General features: G+C 42.4%; 1 protein-coding gene across 2 annotated transcripts in view; it reads left to right on the forward strand.

Annotated features, from left to right (window-relative positions):
- LOC139390180 (BDNF/NT-3 growth factors receptor-like) overlaps positions 1 to 17528 on the forward strand; it is a 90277-nt gene that overhangs the window by 33586 nt on the left and 39163 nt on the right. For both annotated transcript variants that reach the window (XM_071137427.1, XM_071137426.1), the window contains exons 12-13: positions 9046 to 9231; positions 14981 to 15111. In XM_071137427.1, the coding sequence (XP_070993528.1) occupies positions 9046 to 9231; positions 14981 to 15111 (317 nt within the window). The remainder of the gene's footprint in view (positions 1 to 9045; positions 9232 to 14980; positions 15112 to 17528) is intronic.

A 17528-nucleotide genomic window follows, 5' to 3' on the forward strand; every position in this document is an offset into this window, starting at 1 on the left:
AATACAGGTGTGCCAAGCTTTTTGCGTCATGCCAAAGAAGACTCACGGCTGTAATTGCTGCCAGTGGTGCTTCAACAAAGTACTGAGTGATATTTCAGTTTTTTTCTTCTAAATTTGTAAACATTTCTAAAAACCTTTTTTTGTTTTGTCATTATGGGGTATTGTGGAAATATTCAAGGGGTCTGAATACTTTCCGAATTCACTGTTTGTTTCTAATTTTGTCAAAGTCATTTTCATTGCAAGTTAAACAGTACTGTTAGCTAGCTAGCGAACTCTAGCTTGCTGGCTCGCTAGCTAACGTTACGTGCAATATTCCCTAAATTTTTTTAAATCACAGAGCACATTTCAGGTCTTCTGAGCGCAAACTTGAACGTTGTAAAAAGTCTGTGTAACTTCCAGCGCGTAGCCGCTTTAAGTTACATTTTTAACAGTGGCCATATAGGCTACTGTGGCTATTTGATCATAATGTAGACCTACCAGAGTGGCCTATCATCAAAAACAATTCCCGAAAATGCATCCCATAACATTTTAATGTGGAAATAGCAGCCAATGTGTGGTGTTCAATGTAGGTCTACAATTCATGAAACTTTTGGAGAAAAAAATATATGTAGGGCTTGACATGAACCTGTTTATCCACTTGTCCTTCAAACAAGGAGGTGACTGAAAATGTTGTTGTGTTGTTTGAATCAAGAAACCACTCCAAAATAAAATACGTTATTATTCCAATGCCATTATTACAGAGAATCAGACAAATTAGTCTACCCAAATTAGTCTGCCTATTGGTTACTTAGCTTATTCAAGCCTGTTGCATTGAAAGTGCCTAATATTGTGTTGATTTGATCACAATTGCCACAGTAAAATGAAACATTGATATTTTTAACAGGGAAAACTCTAGAACAGTGGTCACCAACCTTTTCTGGGTCAAGATCACTTTGAGTCAAAATGCAAGCCGAGATCTACCGCTCAACATTAACCAATTAAAAACAGTACTGTAGCAAATGAGGTTTGTGCAGTAAGCTATAGGCCAAATACATTATCACCGCATTTTGGCTTTGATTGAATTTTTATAGGCTGTATGATCACGCCGGTAATAGATCCGTTGTTGTATTACTTGTGAAACACAGCTGAGTGAGCATACATTTAAATAATTCGCTTTTAATTGTAATTTTAATGGACTGATGGAGCCTGCATCTGATTGTCAGTCTCAGCAGAGGGAGAGAGCAGCAGTCCGCCTCTCAACATCCCTAGGCTCTCCCCTTTCCTCCACTAACCAAAAAGGGACACCATCTTCCAGCTGGAAAAATTCGAGTCGCGGCGAATTATTTCTGCCTCATGCACAAATTCATGTTGTTACCCCTATGAACAAAGAAAGTGAAATATTCCTCAATATTAAAAAAGCCACTAATAATAACAACAACGCAAGCCTATAGATACACTTTCCTACTCATTCATTACTTATAAAAGTGTTGAATACAAAGTGTTGACAGTGCTGAGTAAGATCTTAAACAGCATCTCTTTGTTGTATTCGTTGACAGCCTCTCTCTAGTCATGGTTTTAAACGTTTTGAAATCTCACAGTATCAACTTTGCTGTAGCTTTCTTTTATGCCTGCTACGTTACTGCAGACACGGTCATCTGAGCCATCCGATTGGCTAGCGGTAGGCCTATAGTGCACTTGATTTGCTCCCTGGGCCCGCCGGGAAGGCAGAGCTTGTACCTTCAGACACATGTAATGGTTCAAAATGGCAGTGATGTAAAGTACTTAAGTAGAAATACTTTAAAGTACTACTTACGTAGTATTTTGGGGTATCTGTACTTTATTTGACTATTTATATTTTTGCCTACTTTTACCTTTACTTCACTACATTCCTAAAGAAAACTATGCACTTTTTACTCCAAACATTTTGCCTGACACCCAAAAGTTACATTTTGAATGCTTAGCGGGACAGTTAAAAGTCCAATTTACATGCTGATCATGAGAACATCCCTGGTCATCCATACGGCCTCTGATCTGGTGAACTCACTAAACATAAATGCTTTCTTTGTAAATTATGTCTGAGTGTTGGAGTTGCCCCTAGCTGTCAAAAAAAGGAATAAAACAGGAAATTGTGCCATCTGGTTTGCCAAATATAAGGAATTTTATGTGTAGCATTTACTTTTACTTTGTACTTTTACTCAAGTATGACAATTGAGTACTTTTTCAACCTCTGTACATAAGTACATTTAAAATATTTTACTCAAGTAGTATTTTACTGGGTTACTTTCACTTTTACTTGAGTCATTTTATATTAAGGTATCTTTTACTCAAGTATGACAATTAAGTACTTTTTCCACCTTTGCAAAATGGCAACAGTTCGCCTACAGGCACACAGGGCAGCAGAATCGGGTGCACCTACCACCAACAGCCCGAGACGAATAAGAAAAAACCAAGGCTTTATCGTTGGGTTTTTTACAGAAAAGTTTGGCAATAGCCTAGGAATACGTTGGACCGGTTGGTGACCGTTGCTCTAGAAAGTTGAGTGAAGTTCAATCTCGTGCTTCTCTACGTGAGCTGATACTTCCCACTGGAGTGGGAGCTCCAGTGGGAGCCGCACGGCAGTCTCGGGGCTACTGCGAGAAGCTTAGAGGGAACATTGGTTATGTGCATTATCTGTGTAGTAATATTATTTGTATCTCAGATAGTCATCTGCATTGCTAGTTATAGCCTAATGTTAGCTAGCTAGCTAACATTGAACCCAGTTGGTTAGATTTAGCTACCTGCAGATTCATGCAACAGCAGTTCATGCATGGTGGCTAGCTATGACAATCCGTTCGTAGTGTAGCTATGGGTTTGGATTAATGTTCATTGTTTAGCTTCGTCAGATGATTACATGGGGATGATTACGGCCATCTACTGTATTTCATGAACATGTGTACATGTCTAGACAATAGGACCAATCAATTTAGCTAGATGTGGCCGGGGGCTGGTTATAGCATTTCTTTCACATGACCCATCAATTTAGACACGTGTGGTTAAGTGGGTAAGCATCATCTAATATGTATACTATATTTTTATCGGGACATGTTCTATTTTAGATATTTCTACTATGCAAATATGTAAGTTACCATTTAACTGTACCATTTACACCTTCTGTATCCTGTGCATGTGACAAATAAACCTAGATTTTTATTTGATATATTGTGTGTTTACCAGAGACGGTAATGTGAAGAACAACATGACCTACACCAAAGTCAGATTAGGATATAGGCCAAGGACTAGATAACGTGTATTTTTACTACTACTTTTTGCTACTACTTTCACCACTTTTAGTCTTGAAATCTTTGGTTGTTTACTACACTACCTTACTCACTCTGTTTGGGTGGGTGGGGCTAAGGCTTAAGTGGTTGTGAATGATGTTGAATGGGTGTAGACAAAGAAATACATTCAAGGGCCATTTTCTCAAAAGTGGGGTTACAAGTTTATCAACTTTCGAAGCAGAATTACTTTCCCATTGTTCATCAAATGCAGTGTATGATATAACATTCTGTAGTCTGTAATTTTATCCAATAAAAAAATTAAATAAAAAACATAAAAAATGTCGCTACATAAGACCGAATTAAGGATCACATTTATAAAACGCAGGAAAATCACATTTTTGATTGCACTGGGCCTTTAAAGTTTTTTTTCTATTGGAATATATGTGTACCCTCCAAAATGCAATATAAAATGTGTTTTTATAGGCTACTGGAATATCCAGAGCCAAGAGCCTCTTGTAAGTGTATTATGTGGCTGTTGTGCTATACATGATGGATTGATTGCTGTAGTGTTTTTACGTCATATCCAAGAGGCATATAGTTATAGTAAACTATGATATAGGCCCTCATGTGAACCATTTCAATGTTTGAGCCTGTTTCTCATGCTGAGGTCTATAAAGAACTAAAAGCAATTGAGACTAAAAAGTATGCAGGTCCAGACAACCTGGACCCCTACCTCTTAACGATAGGAACTGGTATTATTACTGAACCTGTGGCTCACATTTTCAACTTGAGTCTCTTGACCAATTTCATACCCAGCATTTGGAAATCAGCTTATGTCCTCCCACTGCTAAAGGGTGGAGATCCCTCAGATGCTAATGACTATCGTCCTATCTCTAAACTCCCTATCCTGGCCAAAGTATATGAATCCCCCTAGTGAACTCAGTTAAAAACATCTTCATTGAAAAGAACATACTGAGTGGGGTTCAGTCTGGCTTTAGATCGGGGCACAGCACCACAACTGCAGCTATGGCAGTGTCAAACGACATCATTAATGCACTTGATAAAAAGCAACGTTGTGCTGCTCTGTTTGTTGAGTGTAAATGCTTGTTTTGGGCTGGCTCATGTTGTTTTATTGTATTTTTGTATGTTTAATTCTGTAATTGATTGATCGTTGCTGCCTTCTTGGCCAGGGGTCTCCCTCGAAAAAGGGGCTCTGGGTGTCAATGGCCTTTTCCTGGTTAATAAAGTTTTTTTTATTTTTTTTTATTTAATTGAGGTTCACTCGTTGACAATAAACACAAATGGAACTGTATATTGGTAGTCACTAAAGTGAATGCATTTGTCTCATGTCCACCCTCTCTGTCCTTCCTCCCCCTCTCTAGTGTGTGTTAGGGTTTTGTAGAAGCCCATCCCCACACTCCGTCCGAACACAGGCCATGAGCGCTGCATGGACATGACACATACACACAGACACACAGACACACAGACACACAGACACACGTGCACGCGCACACGCACACTCACACACACACACACACACACACACACACACACACACAAATAGTGGCTGAAAGAGTGCAATTCAAAGCCCTCATTGACACTCAGACTGGATTGTCAAAATGTCATCAATCCACGCCTATGTGTGTATTAATGTGGCCATTCAATTAAACACACCAGGGAACCTACAGAGTGCACCACCACACGTACAGCCATTCATTTACAAGACAAACAATGGATGGCAAACAGTATTGGGAGGAAACGTATGTTTTTTGCTTGTCTCTCTTTCTCTTCCCTTTTCATTATTCTTCCTCCCTCCACTCTACTTTCCTTCCTTTTCTTTCTCTCTCGTCACCTTTGCTTGTATTGAGTGGGAAGAGGGGAGCTGGTTTCCTAGTGGCATATGAGAAGGTGAATGTGTTTTTTTATTAAAAATAGAAAAGCACTGACAGAGAGAGAGAGAGAGAGAAATCTCTATTTTTAAATGGAGGGGTTTGCTTAGGAATCTGATATGCTGTTGACTGCAGCTAGGTCCTGTTCTGTCAGGTACAGAGAGGGCTGGATTCAGAGCCTGTCATTTCATTGCAGTGTAAATGAAATTGTATCCTTCCTTCTATCTCCATCGGTCTTCATCCCTTCATCCTTTTCTCTCTCCCCCTTTTCAATTCATTAATTTATCCATCATCCCCCTCCTCATCTCCTTTCTCTATCTCTCCCCCTCTCCTCTCATTCCTACGTACGCTTTTTTGTCTCCTCCTCCTATCCATCCACCCTTAATTTCCTTAGTGTACATGAGATCGATAGATCACTTCCTGTGTTCAGCGGGGTTAGAGGTGGATTTAGAGAGCAACATGCTCGGGTTGCCCTGCTGGAGGGCCCTGGGGTGGCTGATTTGGGGGGGTCAGTGGACCAGAGGGGTGACAGTGACAGGACACTTTACTGGTCACTCGACATCACTGCCGGTTAGCACTGAGCATGTCTGAAGTGGACAAGGAACACAAGTTCCTCCTGGGTTCAATCTCAGCATCTCCCCTCATTTTGACAACACTGATAGACATGATGCCATTTTAAACCGTTTAATACACTCCACATGTCCATAACCCCAACAGCCCTTAACCCCCATGTCCAATAAATGTTCTGCTGCTGTCAGTCTGTCTGTCTAAGGGAGAGCGCCCAGCAAGCCAGAGGAGATCAATATAGTCAACTAGGTCACCGGTGATACAAGTCAGTATTCAACGTCCATCCATGTCTGAGGATGTCAGGAAATTATGTGGAAACCGGCCACTAGGAGCATCAGTGAGCAGTGTTAGCTTCAAATAGGTTCCATAAGCATCTGCCTTTGATTCCAAAGGTCGCATGTTCAAATCCAGCAATACAAAGTTGTTTTTGAGATATTTGTTTAAAGCCTATCCCAAACCTTAACCCTTACCATAACCAATTAGAGTTAACCTTAAGAATTAGGAGCTAATGCCTGAACTTAACCCTAACCTTAAAAATGTGGAGCTGGTGTCTAAACTTAACCTTAAACACTTTGAAATTAGAAATTTGAGAGACATGGAGTCACCCCACCCAGTCCAGCCAGCCCACCCCAGTCCAGCCAGCCCACCCCATCAGTGGAGCAGCTCTCTGTTTAATGGTGTTAGGTCAGGACCTGACCCCACTTAAGCTTTTACCTACACCCCCCAGCCCCAAACGACTCCCCGCGGCCCACTGACCTGCTCCCTCCCCTCCCTTCTCCAGGCTAAATAGCATTTATAATGCTATTTATGATCTGACCCTGGACCTCACGTTAAAAGTGAGCACACCCCCCCCCCCCCCCCCCCACACACACACACACACTCACTTAGAGACAATAACCTGCTTGGGATGCTGTGTGTGTGTTATTTTTTAAGCACATGCCCACTCTAATATCATGGCTGAAAACCATAACTCTCTAATTACTGTAGTGTCTGGTGTTTGATTGAGATACAGAACGAGGAGAAGTTCATTACTCTCCGATTTTGGCAGGCCTAGAGTGTGTTTCTGTGGGGTTCAGAGAGGCGTGTATGTGGGCCGCCGGACGTCACTGTCTCTGGTAAGTCATGTACATGCCCTAACTGCCTGTCGTCTACCAGGCTGTCTGCACCTCAGGTCAACCTGATTAGACCAGCCGTGCTCAGAGGATCACTTCTCTCAGTCAGAGAAAATCCATACCATACTCTCTTTTTACACTGCCCAGAACATTGGGGTCCAGTCAGATCCAAGATGGACGTCTCTCCAGTCTCAACAATGCATTTAAGTGCAGCCACTACTGTACAATGCGTCACGGCTCTTCCTGAGGACGGCGGTGGAGAGGGAGGCATAATGGGGGCACATCATTTGAGCACCCACAGGGGAGAGAGAAGCCTGTTTGCGGAGAAACCACTCAACACATTAGCGGTGGAGAATGAAAGAGCTCCTCTGTAGAGCGCTATAGTGTCCTCGCTCCGCTTGAACCTCAAGTAGCAGAGAGAAGCCACGGCAGCCCAGTAAAGAAAGGCTGGACGAAAGAGATCCGGTGTTGTGAGATCGTAAAGTTTAGTTGGAATTCTCAAACCACCAGGAGGCGAGGCTCACCTTTAGTCCTAAACTAAGACCCCTGTAGAGGTTTTCCTGGTCAGATGTCGTGGTGAGGAAAAAACTCCTGGCCCTAGTCAGTATGAATTAGGGTAAATCGTCCCACTACGGGATGGTTAACTTGCTAACCACTGCTCCACTAGGCTTAACCTTCGTGAGGGAGATCATAACTATCTCGTTATTACCTTGGTAAGGGTCGCTACAATGCTCTTCATGAGTGCTGCTGTCATGTGCCAGGGCTTATGTTGTTTCCTGTTTCCACAATGCATCTACTATTTTCGACGGACCTGTGCTTTGACTTGTAGGAACATACCAGTCATGTTTCACCACAATCCGATGATCAGGGTGCACGCATGGAAGCATACACCCACACTATCACACACATACTAGCACACAGACATACAAACACACACACAACCTTCTAAGCCTGCTGAGAGACAATCCCTCTTTGTTTCTCTGTCCTTTTCCACTGCCTCCTCCTTCTTAGGAATGCACCACTTCCATGACTCCACTGCTCCAAAAACAACACTGTGGTGTGTGTGTGTGCGCGCGTGCACGAGTGTAGGTGTAGGTGTAGGTGCGTAGTGGGGCGTGTGTGTGTGTGTTCGTGTTTAGAGATTGAGACTGTGTGTATGAGAATAAGAGCTTAATTGTTTATTTTGGGAGTGGAAGTGGAAACCAGAGAAGAAACAGAGTTTGGTCCACAGAGAAATTATGGACAACAAAGGAATGAGCACGGGCTCAGCGTCAGACCATCGTTCTCTTTCCCCATTCACAAAGCACTCTATCAACGCACTTTCTCTCACCATGACCTAAACTACTGTTGTACGTTCATTGCCCCTGAGGGGATGCACACATGCAACTTGAATACATTTTTTTGAAAATAGATTTGGTCCTCAACTTCCGCTAGTTTAAAGAGGTCATTCACAATTGCCAAATCCATTTTTAGACTTTCAAATTCATGATATATAGCCATTGACCTTAAGGAATTTGACTGTAAATGCCGCATGAGCTTAGTTCAACTGTCTGATCTGGCTTTCATAGCTGCCAATGCATTTGAGAGTGGTCACATTTCTCCAGCCCCACCCCTTAGATGTTTACGGGAGGGGGGAAATTGCCTTGCGATGAGGAATGTTGGGCCAGTAACTGAAAGGTTGCTGGTTTGAATACCCGGGTGGACGAGGTGAAAAATCTGTCTGTGCCATTGAGCAAGGCACTTTACTCTAATTGCTCCAATTAATCACTCTAGATAAGTGCGTCAGCTGAATGTAAAAATGTAAAATGTTCACTGAAACAGTGGAGGGGCGTATGCTTTGTTGTTGTTTGAAACACAGATTTCCCATTTAAAGACCATTTTTCTGTTGGTGGATCAGAGGAGACAAGTAACAATACAAAATGCACTCAAAATGTACTATTTAACTATATTTGAATATTACCTGTTGTAAAGTTGCATATAAAATGTGTTATACCCATATTGCCTACTTTGGATATGGGCTTTGACAATGAACAAGGACGGGTGTGGTGATTGGTATGTAATTAAGCTTTGTGCTTTTTTTGCTAACACAAAAACATGCCTCCCCTTCCATTTGTTTCTTTCCTTCTTCCACCTTCATTTTCCTCAAACACCTCTTCTCTTTTCTTCTCTTCATCTCTCTCCTCTCTTTTACCTTTTCTCTCATACTGAATTCCACTCCCCTCGCTTTCTCTCCTCTCTCAGGTGCATCGTCTGTGATCAGCAACGATGACGACTCAGCCTCTCCTCTCCACCACGTGTCCAATGGCAGTAACACTCCGTCCTCCTCTGAGATGGGCCCAGACGCCGTCATCATCGGCATGACCAAGATCCCCGTCATCGAGAACCCTCAGTACTTCCGCAGCAACAGCATGCTCAAATCAGACACCTGTGAGTAGAACAACAAGACCATGGCTTACACACACACACACACACACGCACAGAGACAAGTATGCAACACACATATGAATGTCTTCATTTCACCACCAGTTCATTTTAACTGGTAAGAACATGTTCTGAGCTGAAGAAGAGTAACGTGCGGACTAGGAGATCTCAGGGGATCTGAGTGCTGATGTCCCCGTGAATCTGTTACACCAACACATATTGTAGACGCCATCTAAGAACCCACACCTGAATGTGCGTATGCATGGGTTGCCATAGCAACAACCTCTCCGCTGCTATGGAACTGGTCTTGGAGCTGCTGATAAAATGTGTTGAGTGGGACAGGACGCGTTCTCTCTCTGTGTGTGTGTGTGTGTGTGTGTGTGTGTGTGTGTGTGTGTGTGTGTGTGTGTGTGTGTGTGTGTGTGTGTGATGTACAGTATTGAGTGCAATTGACTGACATTTTATTTAAGAAAATGTATTGGCTGGTCTCCAGAGTAGTGTAGCATTCTAAGGCAGTGCTTGAGGCGTCACTACAGCCCCGGGTTCAATCACAGGCTGTGTCACAGCCGGCCGTGATCGGGAGACCGATGAGGTGGCGCACAATTGGCCCAGCGTCGTCTTGTTTAGTGGAGGGTTTGGCCGGCCAGGATTACCTTGTCCCATCGCGCTCTAGACTCCTTGTGCCGGGCCGGGCGCCTGCAAGCCAACTCCGGTCGCCAGTTGGATGGTGTTTCCTCCAACTCATTGGTGTGGCTGGCTTCCAGGTTAAGCAAGCAGTGTGTCAAGAAGCAGTGCGGCTTGGCAGGATTGTGTTTTGGAGGACTCTTGACCTTCGACTCTCCCGAATCCGTAGGGGAGTTCCAACGATGGGACAAGACTGTAACTATCAATTGGATATCATGAAAAAGGGGAAAAAAGTACCAACAAATTATAATAATAATGTACTGTCTTCAGAGACCAGTCAGACCACAGCACTCTCCCAATTGGCCCAGACAGGAGAAGAGACCGGAGACAGATATGCACATACACATACACACACACACACACACACGCACGCATTGTGTGTGAGTGCATGTGCATCAATGCCACTTGTCAGCAGTGTAGCTGTATCCATCTAATCCATTAAATTCAAGGTCATGTCAATGAACACATGTTCCTGTGCATATGACATTTAGAGGCAAAGATAACCTCTACAATAGGACTGTGTCTCTCAGTAGTCTCAGTGTGTGTGTGTGTGTGTGGGAGGGGGGGTTCTTCTATCCTTGTGGGGGCCTTAAATCCACCAAAGTTCCCACAAGGTAAAATTCTCTGTTGTGGCAACATTTCCCACATCCCCATGAGGACAAACGCTATTTTAAGATTAGGGATTAAGTTTAGTATTAGGGTTGCAATTAGGGTTAGAAATAGGATTAGGGTTAGGAGTTAGGTTTACGGTTTGGGTTTGGGTTAGGGTTACAAGTTAAGGTCAAGGTTAGGGTTATGGTAAGAGTAAATGTTATGGTTAGGGTTAGGGTTTAGGGAAAATAGGATTCTGAATGGAAAATAATTGTAGGTCCCCACGAGGATAGAAGAACAAAACGTGTGTGTGTGTGTGTGTGTGTGTGTGTGTGTGTGTGTGTGTGTGTGTGTGTGTGTGCATGTACAGTCCCAGTGAAAAGTTTGGGCACACCCAGTAACCAAAAAGGTGTTATGTTATATTTTAGATTCTTCAAAGTAGCAACCCTTTGCCTTGATGACAGTTTTGCATACTCTGGGCATTCTCACAACCAGCTTCACCTGGAATGATTTTCCAACACTGTTGAAGGAGTTTCCACATATGCTGATTACTTGTTGGCTGTTTTTCCTTCACTCTGTGGTCCAAATCTCAAACCATCTCAATTGAGTTGAGGTTGGGTGATTGTGGAGGCCAGGTCATCTGATGCAGCTCTCCATCACTCTCCTTCTTGGTCAAATAGCCACAGTCCTAGTTCCCTCACGAAGGTTAAGCCTAGTGGAGCAGTGGTTAGCAAGTTAACCATCCCGTAGTGGGACGATTTACCCTAATTCATACTGACTAGAAGCCAGGAGTTTTTTCCTCACCAGTGAGCCTGGAAATGTGTTGGGTCATTGTCCTGTTGAAAAACAAATGATTGTCCCACTAACCAGATGGGATGGCGTATGGTTGCAGAATGCTGTGGTAGCATTGTTGGTTAAGTGTGCCTTGAATTCTAAATAAATCACAGACAGTGTCCTTTAGTAGTGGTTTGTTGCAGAAATTTGACCATGAAGGCCTGATTCACAGTCTCCTCTGAACAGTTGATGTTGAGATGTGTCTGTTACTTGAACTCTGTGAAGCATTTATTTGGTCTGAAATTTCTGAGGCTGGTAACTCTAATGAACTTATCCTCTGCAGCAGAGGTAACTCTGGGTCTACATTCCTGTGGCGGTCCTCATGAGAGCCAGTTTCATCATAGCGCTTGATAGTTTTAGCTACTGCACTTGAAGAAACTTTCTTGACATTTTCTGCATTAACTGACCATGTCTTAAATGAATGATGGACTGTCATTTCTCTTTGCTTATTTGAGCTGATCTTGCCATCATAGGGACTTGGTATTTAGGGCTATCTTCTAAGTAGGGCTATCATCTGTCTATCACCCCTACCTTGTCACAACACAACTAATTGGCTCAAACACATTCAGAAGGAAAGAAATTCTACAAGTTAACTTTTTACAAGGCACACCTGTTAATTGAAATGCATTCCAGGTGACTACCTCATAAAGCTGGTTGAGAGAATACCGAGAGTGTGCAAAGCTGTCATCAAGGCAACGGGGTGGTTACTTTGATGAATCTCAAATATAAAATATATTTTGATTTGTTTTTGGTTACTACATGATTCCATATGTGTCATTTCATAGTTTTGATGTCTTCACTATTACTCTACGATGTAGAAAATATTATGAATAAAGAAGAACCCTTGAATGAGTAGGTGTTCTAAAACGTTTGACTGGTATTGTATGTGCATGTCTGTCTCCGGCTTCTCCTGTATGGGCCAATGGAGAGAAGGTTGTGATCTGACTGGATCTCTGCAGCCCCAAAAAATGGATTCGTAAAATGTCAGTCAATGATGCTCAATACTGTACAACTCAGTGTTTGTGTGTGTGAGTGTGGGGCGCATGTGTGTGTATAAATGTAGTATTCACTTTGATGAGGAAGAGCTAAACAGTTCTAGGTAAGGTATTCTGTCAGGGGAGTGGGTGTGACTCTAATATCTTGGCCTCCATTGGTTTGTCCGCTCCATTAGAGTAGTCATAGCTCATTAAGAACATGAGACACACACACACACACCCCCCAGCTGATAGACACGCTCACAGATGCACTGTCAACTTGCATGTCTTGCAACGGAAGGACTAAAGGCCGACACAACAGAGGTTTCCTCCTTTCTTAGTGCAGTCTACTCTTCTTTCAACCCCTGTTTCTTCCTTTTGTTCTCTCCATCCCGGTCTCTGGGTTCAGAAGGATTAACATTGTACTGGAAAATTTGATTCACAAATGTATTTTTACCAGGATGTTTACTTGCAGAAGGGCTCTCCTCCTGTGGAAATGATCCCATTCACCCATGACATCAGAACACAGGGACTAAAGTCTAAAGCCAACCCCTATTCTACCATCCAGAAGTGAGGCTTTGGAAAAGCACAGCTACTTAGCCGAAACTAGAGAGGATGACAGACAGTGGAAGGGGGTGGACTTGGATAGGGAACATGTCTCTTCTTGACATGTACATATTACGTACTTACAAAGAATGATAAAAGAGTACATGTGTAGAGTTTGGTTGTGTAAATGTATATTTACTGTACACGAATTGGCGGTAATGGTGGAGTTGTATGGTTGTAATGGTAAAAATATCTTAGTTTTAACTTGAAACCATGCTATTATTGTTGTGAAAGAAGAGAATTAGTGAGCAATGGTAACGAGCTGTGGCTTTTGTGGATAGATGTTCTGGGAACTGTGGGAACTTACATGTAATTAATTCCCTGTGCTGTTGTTTTGGCAAATGTGATGTCATCAGGTCCACATGTTTTGGCAGATGTGATGTCATCAGGTTCACACACATACACACAAAGCTGCGCTCAGGTCTTGAGTCTGTATGTGCTAGTCTAATGGCCTAGGCTCTCTGTCTCCCTCTCCCTGTCTTTTTTTACACAATATTGGGTTATGCCTTTCAGTAAGTTAGTGCAGATCGATGCAGCTTCAAAGTCTAGCCCGCTGTAATGCAATAGCTCGAGTGGTGAGCTTTTCTTCAAATGCATTTCTTAATCAGATCAGAAATAAATCTTGATGGTTTGTGTCCGGGTCCACGGTTTCGCTCTCTGAAGACAGTAACCTGCTGATGAATATGTTTTGGTGTTCTCCACTGTCCTCGTGCTGTAGAGGGAGGCCTGGGTTGAGTTAAGTGGGTGCAGAGCATCTACAGTATCTGGCTGCATGAAAACCGCTCTGGGAGAAAGCACTGGGAAAAGCCTGCTATGTTATTACCACCAGACTGATCTCAGTGTTTGTTCAGTCAAAAATCGTTGTTTCAAATAGACCATCAAACATCAATTTCTGACGATTCCCACCTGACAGCTATTACATATGCTGAGAGACAGAGCTGAGCTAACACTGTGCAACACAATGTTACAAATTGCTATCATCACAATAAAAAGACAGAATACAAAATGAACAGTAAAACTCCCTTTCAATTGAAAATACATTGATTACACAAAACACATCACCACAATGTACAGTACCAGTCAAAAGTTTGGACACACTTACTCATTCAAGGGTTTTTCCTAATTTGACTATTTTCTACATTGTAGAATAATAGTGAAGACATCAAAATGATGAAATAACCCATATGGAATCATGTAGTAACCAAAAAAGTTTTAAACAAATCAAAATATATTTTAGATTTTAGAATCTTCAAAGTAGCCACCCTTTGCCTTGATGACAGCTTTGCACACTCAATCACTGACAGTGTCTCCAGCAAAGCAACCCCACACCATCACACCTCCTCCTCCATGCTTCATGGTGGGATTCACACATGCGGAGATCATGCGGTCATGCGGTCCTCCTGAGAGCCAGTTTCATCATAGCGCTTGATGGTTCTTGAAATGTTCCATATTGACTGACCTTCATGTCTTAAAGTAATTATGGACTGTCCTTTCTCTTTGCTTATTTGAGCTGTTAATGCCATAATATGGACTTGGTCTTGGTCTACCACCCCTACCTTGTCACAACACAACTGATTGGCTAAAATGCATTAAGAAGGACAGAAATTCCACAAATTAACTTTTAACAAGGCCCAGCTGTTAATTCAAATGCATCCCAGGTGACTACCTCATGAAGCTGGTTGAGAGAATGCCAAGAGTGTGCAAAGCTGTCATCAAGGCAAAGGGTGGCTACTTTGAAGAATCTCAAGTAGAAAATATATATTCATTTCTTCAACACTTTTTTGGTTACTACATGATTCCATATGTGTTATTTCATAGTTTTGATGTCTTCACTATTTTTCTAAATTGTAAAAATAAAGGAAAACCCTTGAATGTGTAGGTGGGTCCAAACTTTTGACTGGTACTGTATATAAATAAAATAAAATAGTAGCTAGATCATTCGGTGCAACAAATGATGGCTCCCAGACCCCTTATCCAACCATAAGCCATCTCTTGTCATATACGATACATCCAGTTTAGGAAGTCACACTGATATCTGTAATAACTAGGTTATGTCTGTCTTGCAGTTGTCCAGCACATCAAGAGGCACAATATAGTTCTGAAGAGGGAGTTGGGAGAAGGGGCGTTTGGCAAGGTTTTCCTGGCCGAGTGCTATAACCTGTCTCCTGAGCTCGACAAGATCCTGGTGGCTGTCAAGGTAACGCTGCTCTTTACTGTCTATCACAACCTACTGTAGACTACATTGTTTTACCAATTTCCAAATGGACTCCTAACCCCCAACCCCCTAACACTCTTATAGGAAAATCTGCCAATAGCCTGCTTCCGCCAAGGCATCCAGCATTCTAAGTCTGTGGTGAAACGAGATCTCATTGGAGAGTTTTCATAAAAAAATACATTACATGATGGGAAAGAACCCCCCCACCCCCCCACCCCCCTGACCTCCTGTCCTTTCTGTGTCCCACTGTGGGACTCCCACATTATTCTAAGTGTGAAGTGGAGCTTTTCTGTATGTACTAGCAACCTGCAACCAAGTCACATCTAAGATGATAGATGTCACCTGGCACTTTCCAAGTTGCCATCTCTATGGTCTAACATATTCATATCCACTAATGGTATTGGTTTTACAAGAAAATATTGGACAGGCATGCAGCCATATAGGCTAGGCTACCATGTTTATGGAAAAATATGCAGAGGAGCCATTGATCAAGATACTGAACAGTGATATTAGCTAATGCGTTGGCAGTCTCATGAAAAGATGCTAGAAGTCACACAGGCGATCAAAGGCACCAATGTCCTGGTCGGTTGTACAATATCATAGGTAAATCACGTTCAGGGGGTAGTTTTCTGAAAGCTATGTGTGAACAAACGTCTTCTGTACGTGTGAATAAACTTCAGAACTTGTCGAAAGAAGCACTTCAATGTTGGGTTGTTAGTGCATGGACGTGCAGTTGCCCAACACTGCCTTGCAGCTCTCAGGGACTGCCATGCAGAGCGCAGTAGAACTATCAGCCCACGGAGAGAAGCGGAAGATTGAACTTCTCACAACTTTCTAGAGTTTTCCCTGTTAGTTGACACCATCAACGTTTCCCTTTAGTGTGGCAATTGTGATCAAATCAACGCAATATTAGCCACTTTCAATACAACACACCGCAAACTAAACAAACTATGCACTAGATTTTGTTGTGGACAGAACGCATTGGAGTAAGATTCTATCGTGCAAGACTCAGCTTGTACGCTACACAGACTGGTGCGGCATAATAATGGCCGTAATGGAACAAATGGAATGGCTTCAAACACATGAAAACCATGCTTGATGTATTTGATACCATTCCACTGATACCGCTCCAGTCATTCCCACGAGCCCCATTCTCCCCAAGTAAGGTGCCACCAACCTCCTGGGATGGATCTGTGACATTTACTTTGAACTGGACTGTGTTTACAGCTGTGGTCGTGAGTAGATGCACTTGTCTTGAGATCAAAGCAAGAGCTGCATGTAGCCACGGGTGCACATTTTGTTCATATCCTTTGCTAGTTAGTGAATTATTAGCCCAGTTATAGCTCATTTGTAGTCAGCAATGGGGGAGTCATTGATTCCTACAAGAGCACAAAACGTGTACATTTCTAGCCATCTTTGAAAAGAGAGTCAGGTAAAAGAGCTTTTCTTTTGTCTTAAAGGGTCAGTGATGTATTTTGAGAAGGCTTGAATAAACGAAGTAGCCAATAGGCAGAGGGTAGCATAATTTGTCTGATTCTCTGTAATAATGTTATGGGAATAATGATGCATTTTATTTTATAAAGTGGTTTCTTGCATCAAACAACACAAACATTTTTCGTCACCTCCTTGTTTGAAGGACAAGTGGATAAACAGGTTAATGTCAAGCCCTGCATGTTTTTTGTTTTTTTCTCAAAAAGTCTCATGGAATGTTGGCCTAAATTGAACAGCACACATTGGCAGCTACTGTAGGCTGAATGGTAGAACTGTAGGCTGAATGTTAAAATGTTATGGGATGCATTTTCTCCATTGTTTTTGATGGTAGGTCACTCTGGTAGGACTACATTATTATACAATTGCCAGAGTAACCTACTTGTCCACTGCAACTTAAAGCAGCTACAGCCTCAGTGTTCACAGTAAAGTTTGCGCTCAGCAGACTTAGTGACAATTTTTTTGTTGAGGGAACACTGCCCGAGTCCATTTCTGTTCTGATCATAGTGATGAGTCCTGTTTCCTGGAATGGACACTTCAGTTCTCTGTAAGCACAAAACACCCTATGTACTCATATACCCACTTTTTGTAGAACCAAATAAATTATTCATACAGAATCATTTCTATATATTTCTGTAGATATGAATATAGGCCCATATCGCTTACATTTCCTGAAACTCTTTCTCTTCCTCCCTCTCTCTCTCTCTCTCTTGTTCCTTCTCTCTCTCTCTCTCTCTCTCTCTCTCTTTCTCTCTGTCTATGTCTCTGTCCCCCTATCTCTCTCTCTGTCTCTGTCTCTGTCTCTGTCCCTCTCTCTCTCTCTCTCTTACTCTCTCTCTCTCTCTCTCGCATTTGCCTCTGCACTAAAATCGCTATGATAGATTTCATGAAAATAGCAAAGATCAGAACAC

Source organism: Oncorhynchus clarkii, chromosome 30 (genome assembly GCF_045791955.1).
Source record: "Oncorhynchus clarkii lewisi isolate Uvic-CL-2024 chromosome 30, UVic_Ocla_1.0, whole genome shotgun sequence".
NCBI lineage: Eukaryota > Metazoa > Chordata > Actinopteri > Salmoniformes > Salmonidae > Oncorhynchus > Oncorhynchus clarkii.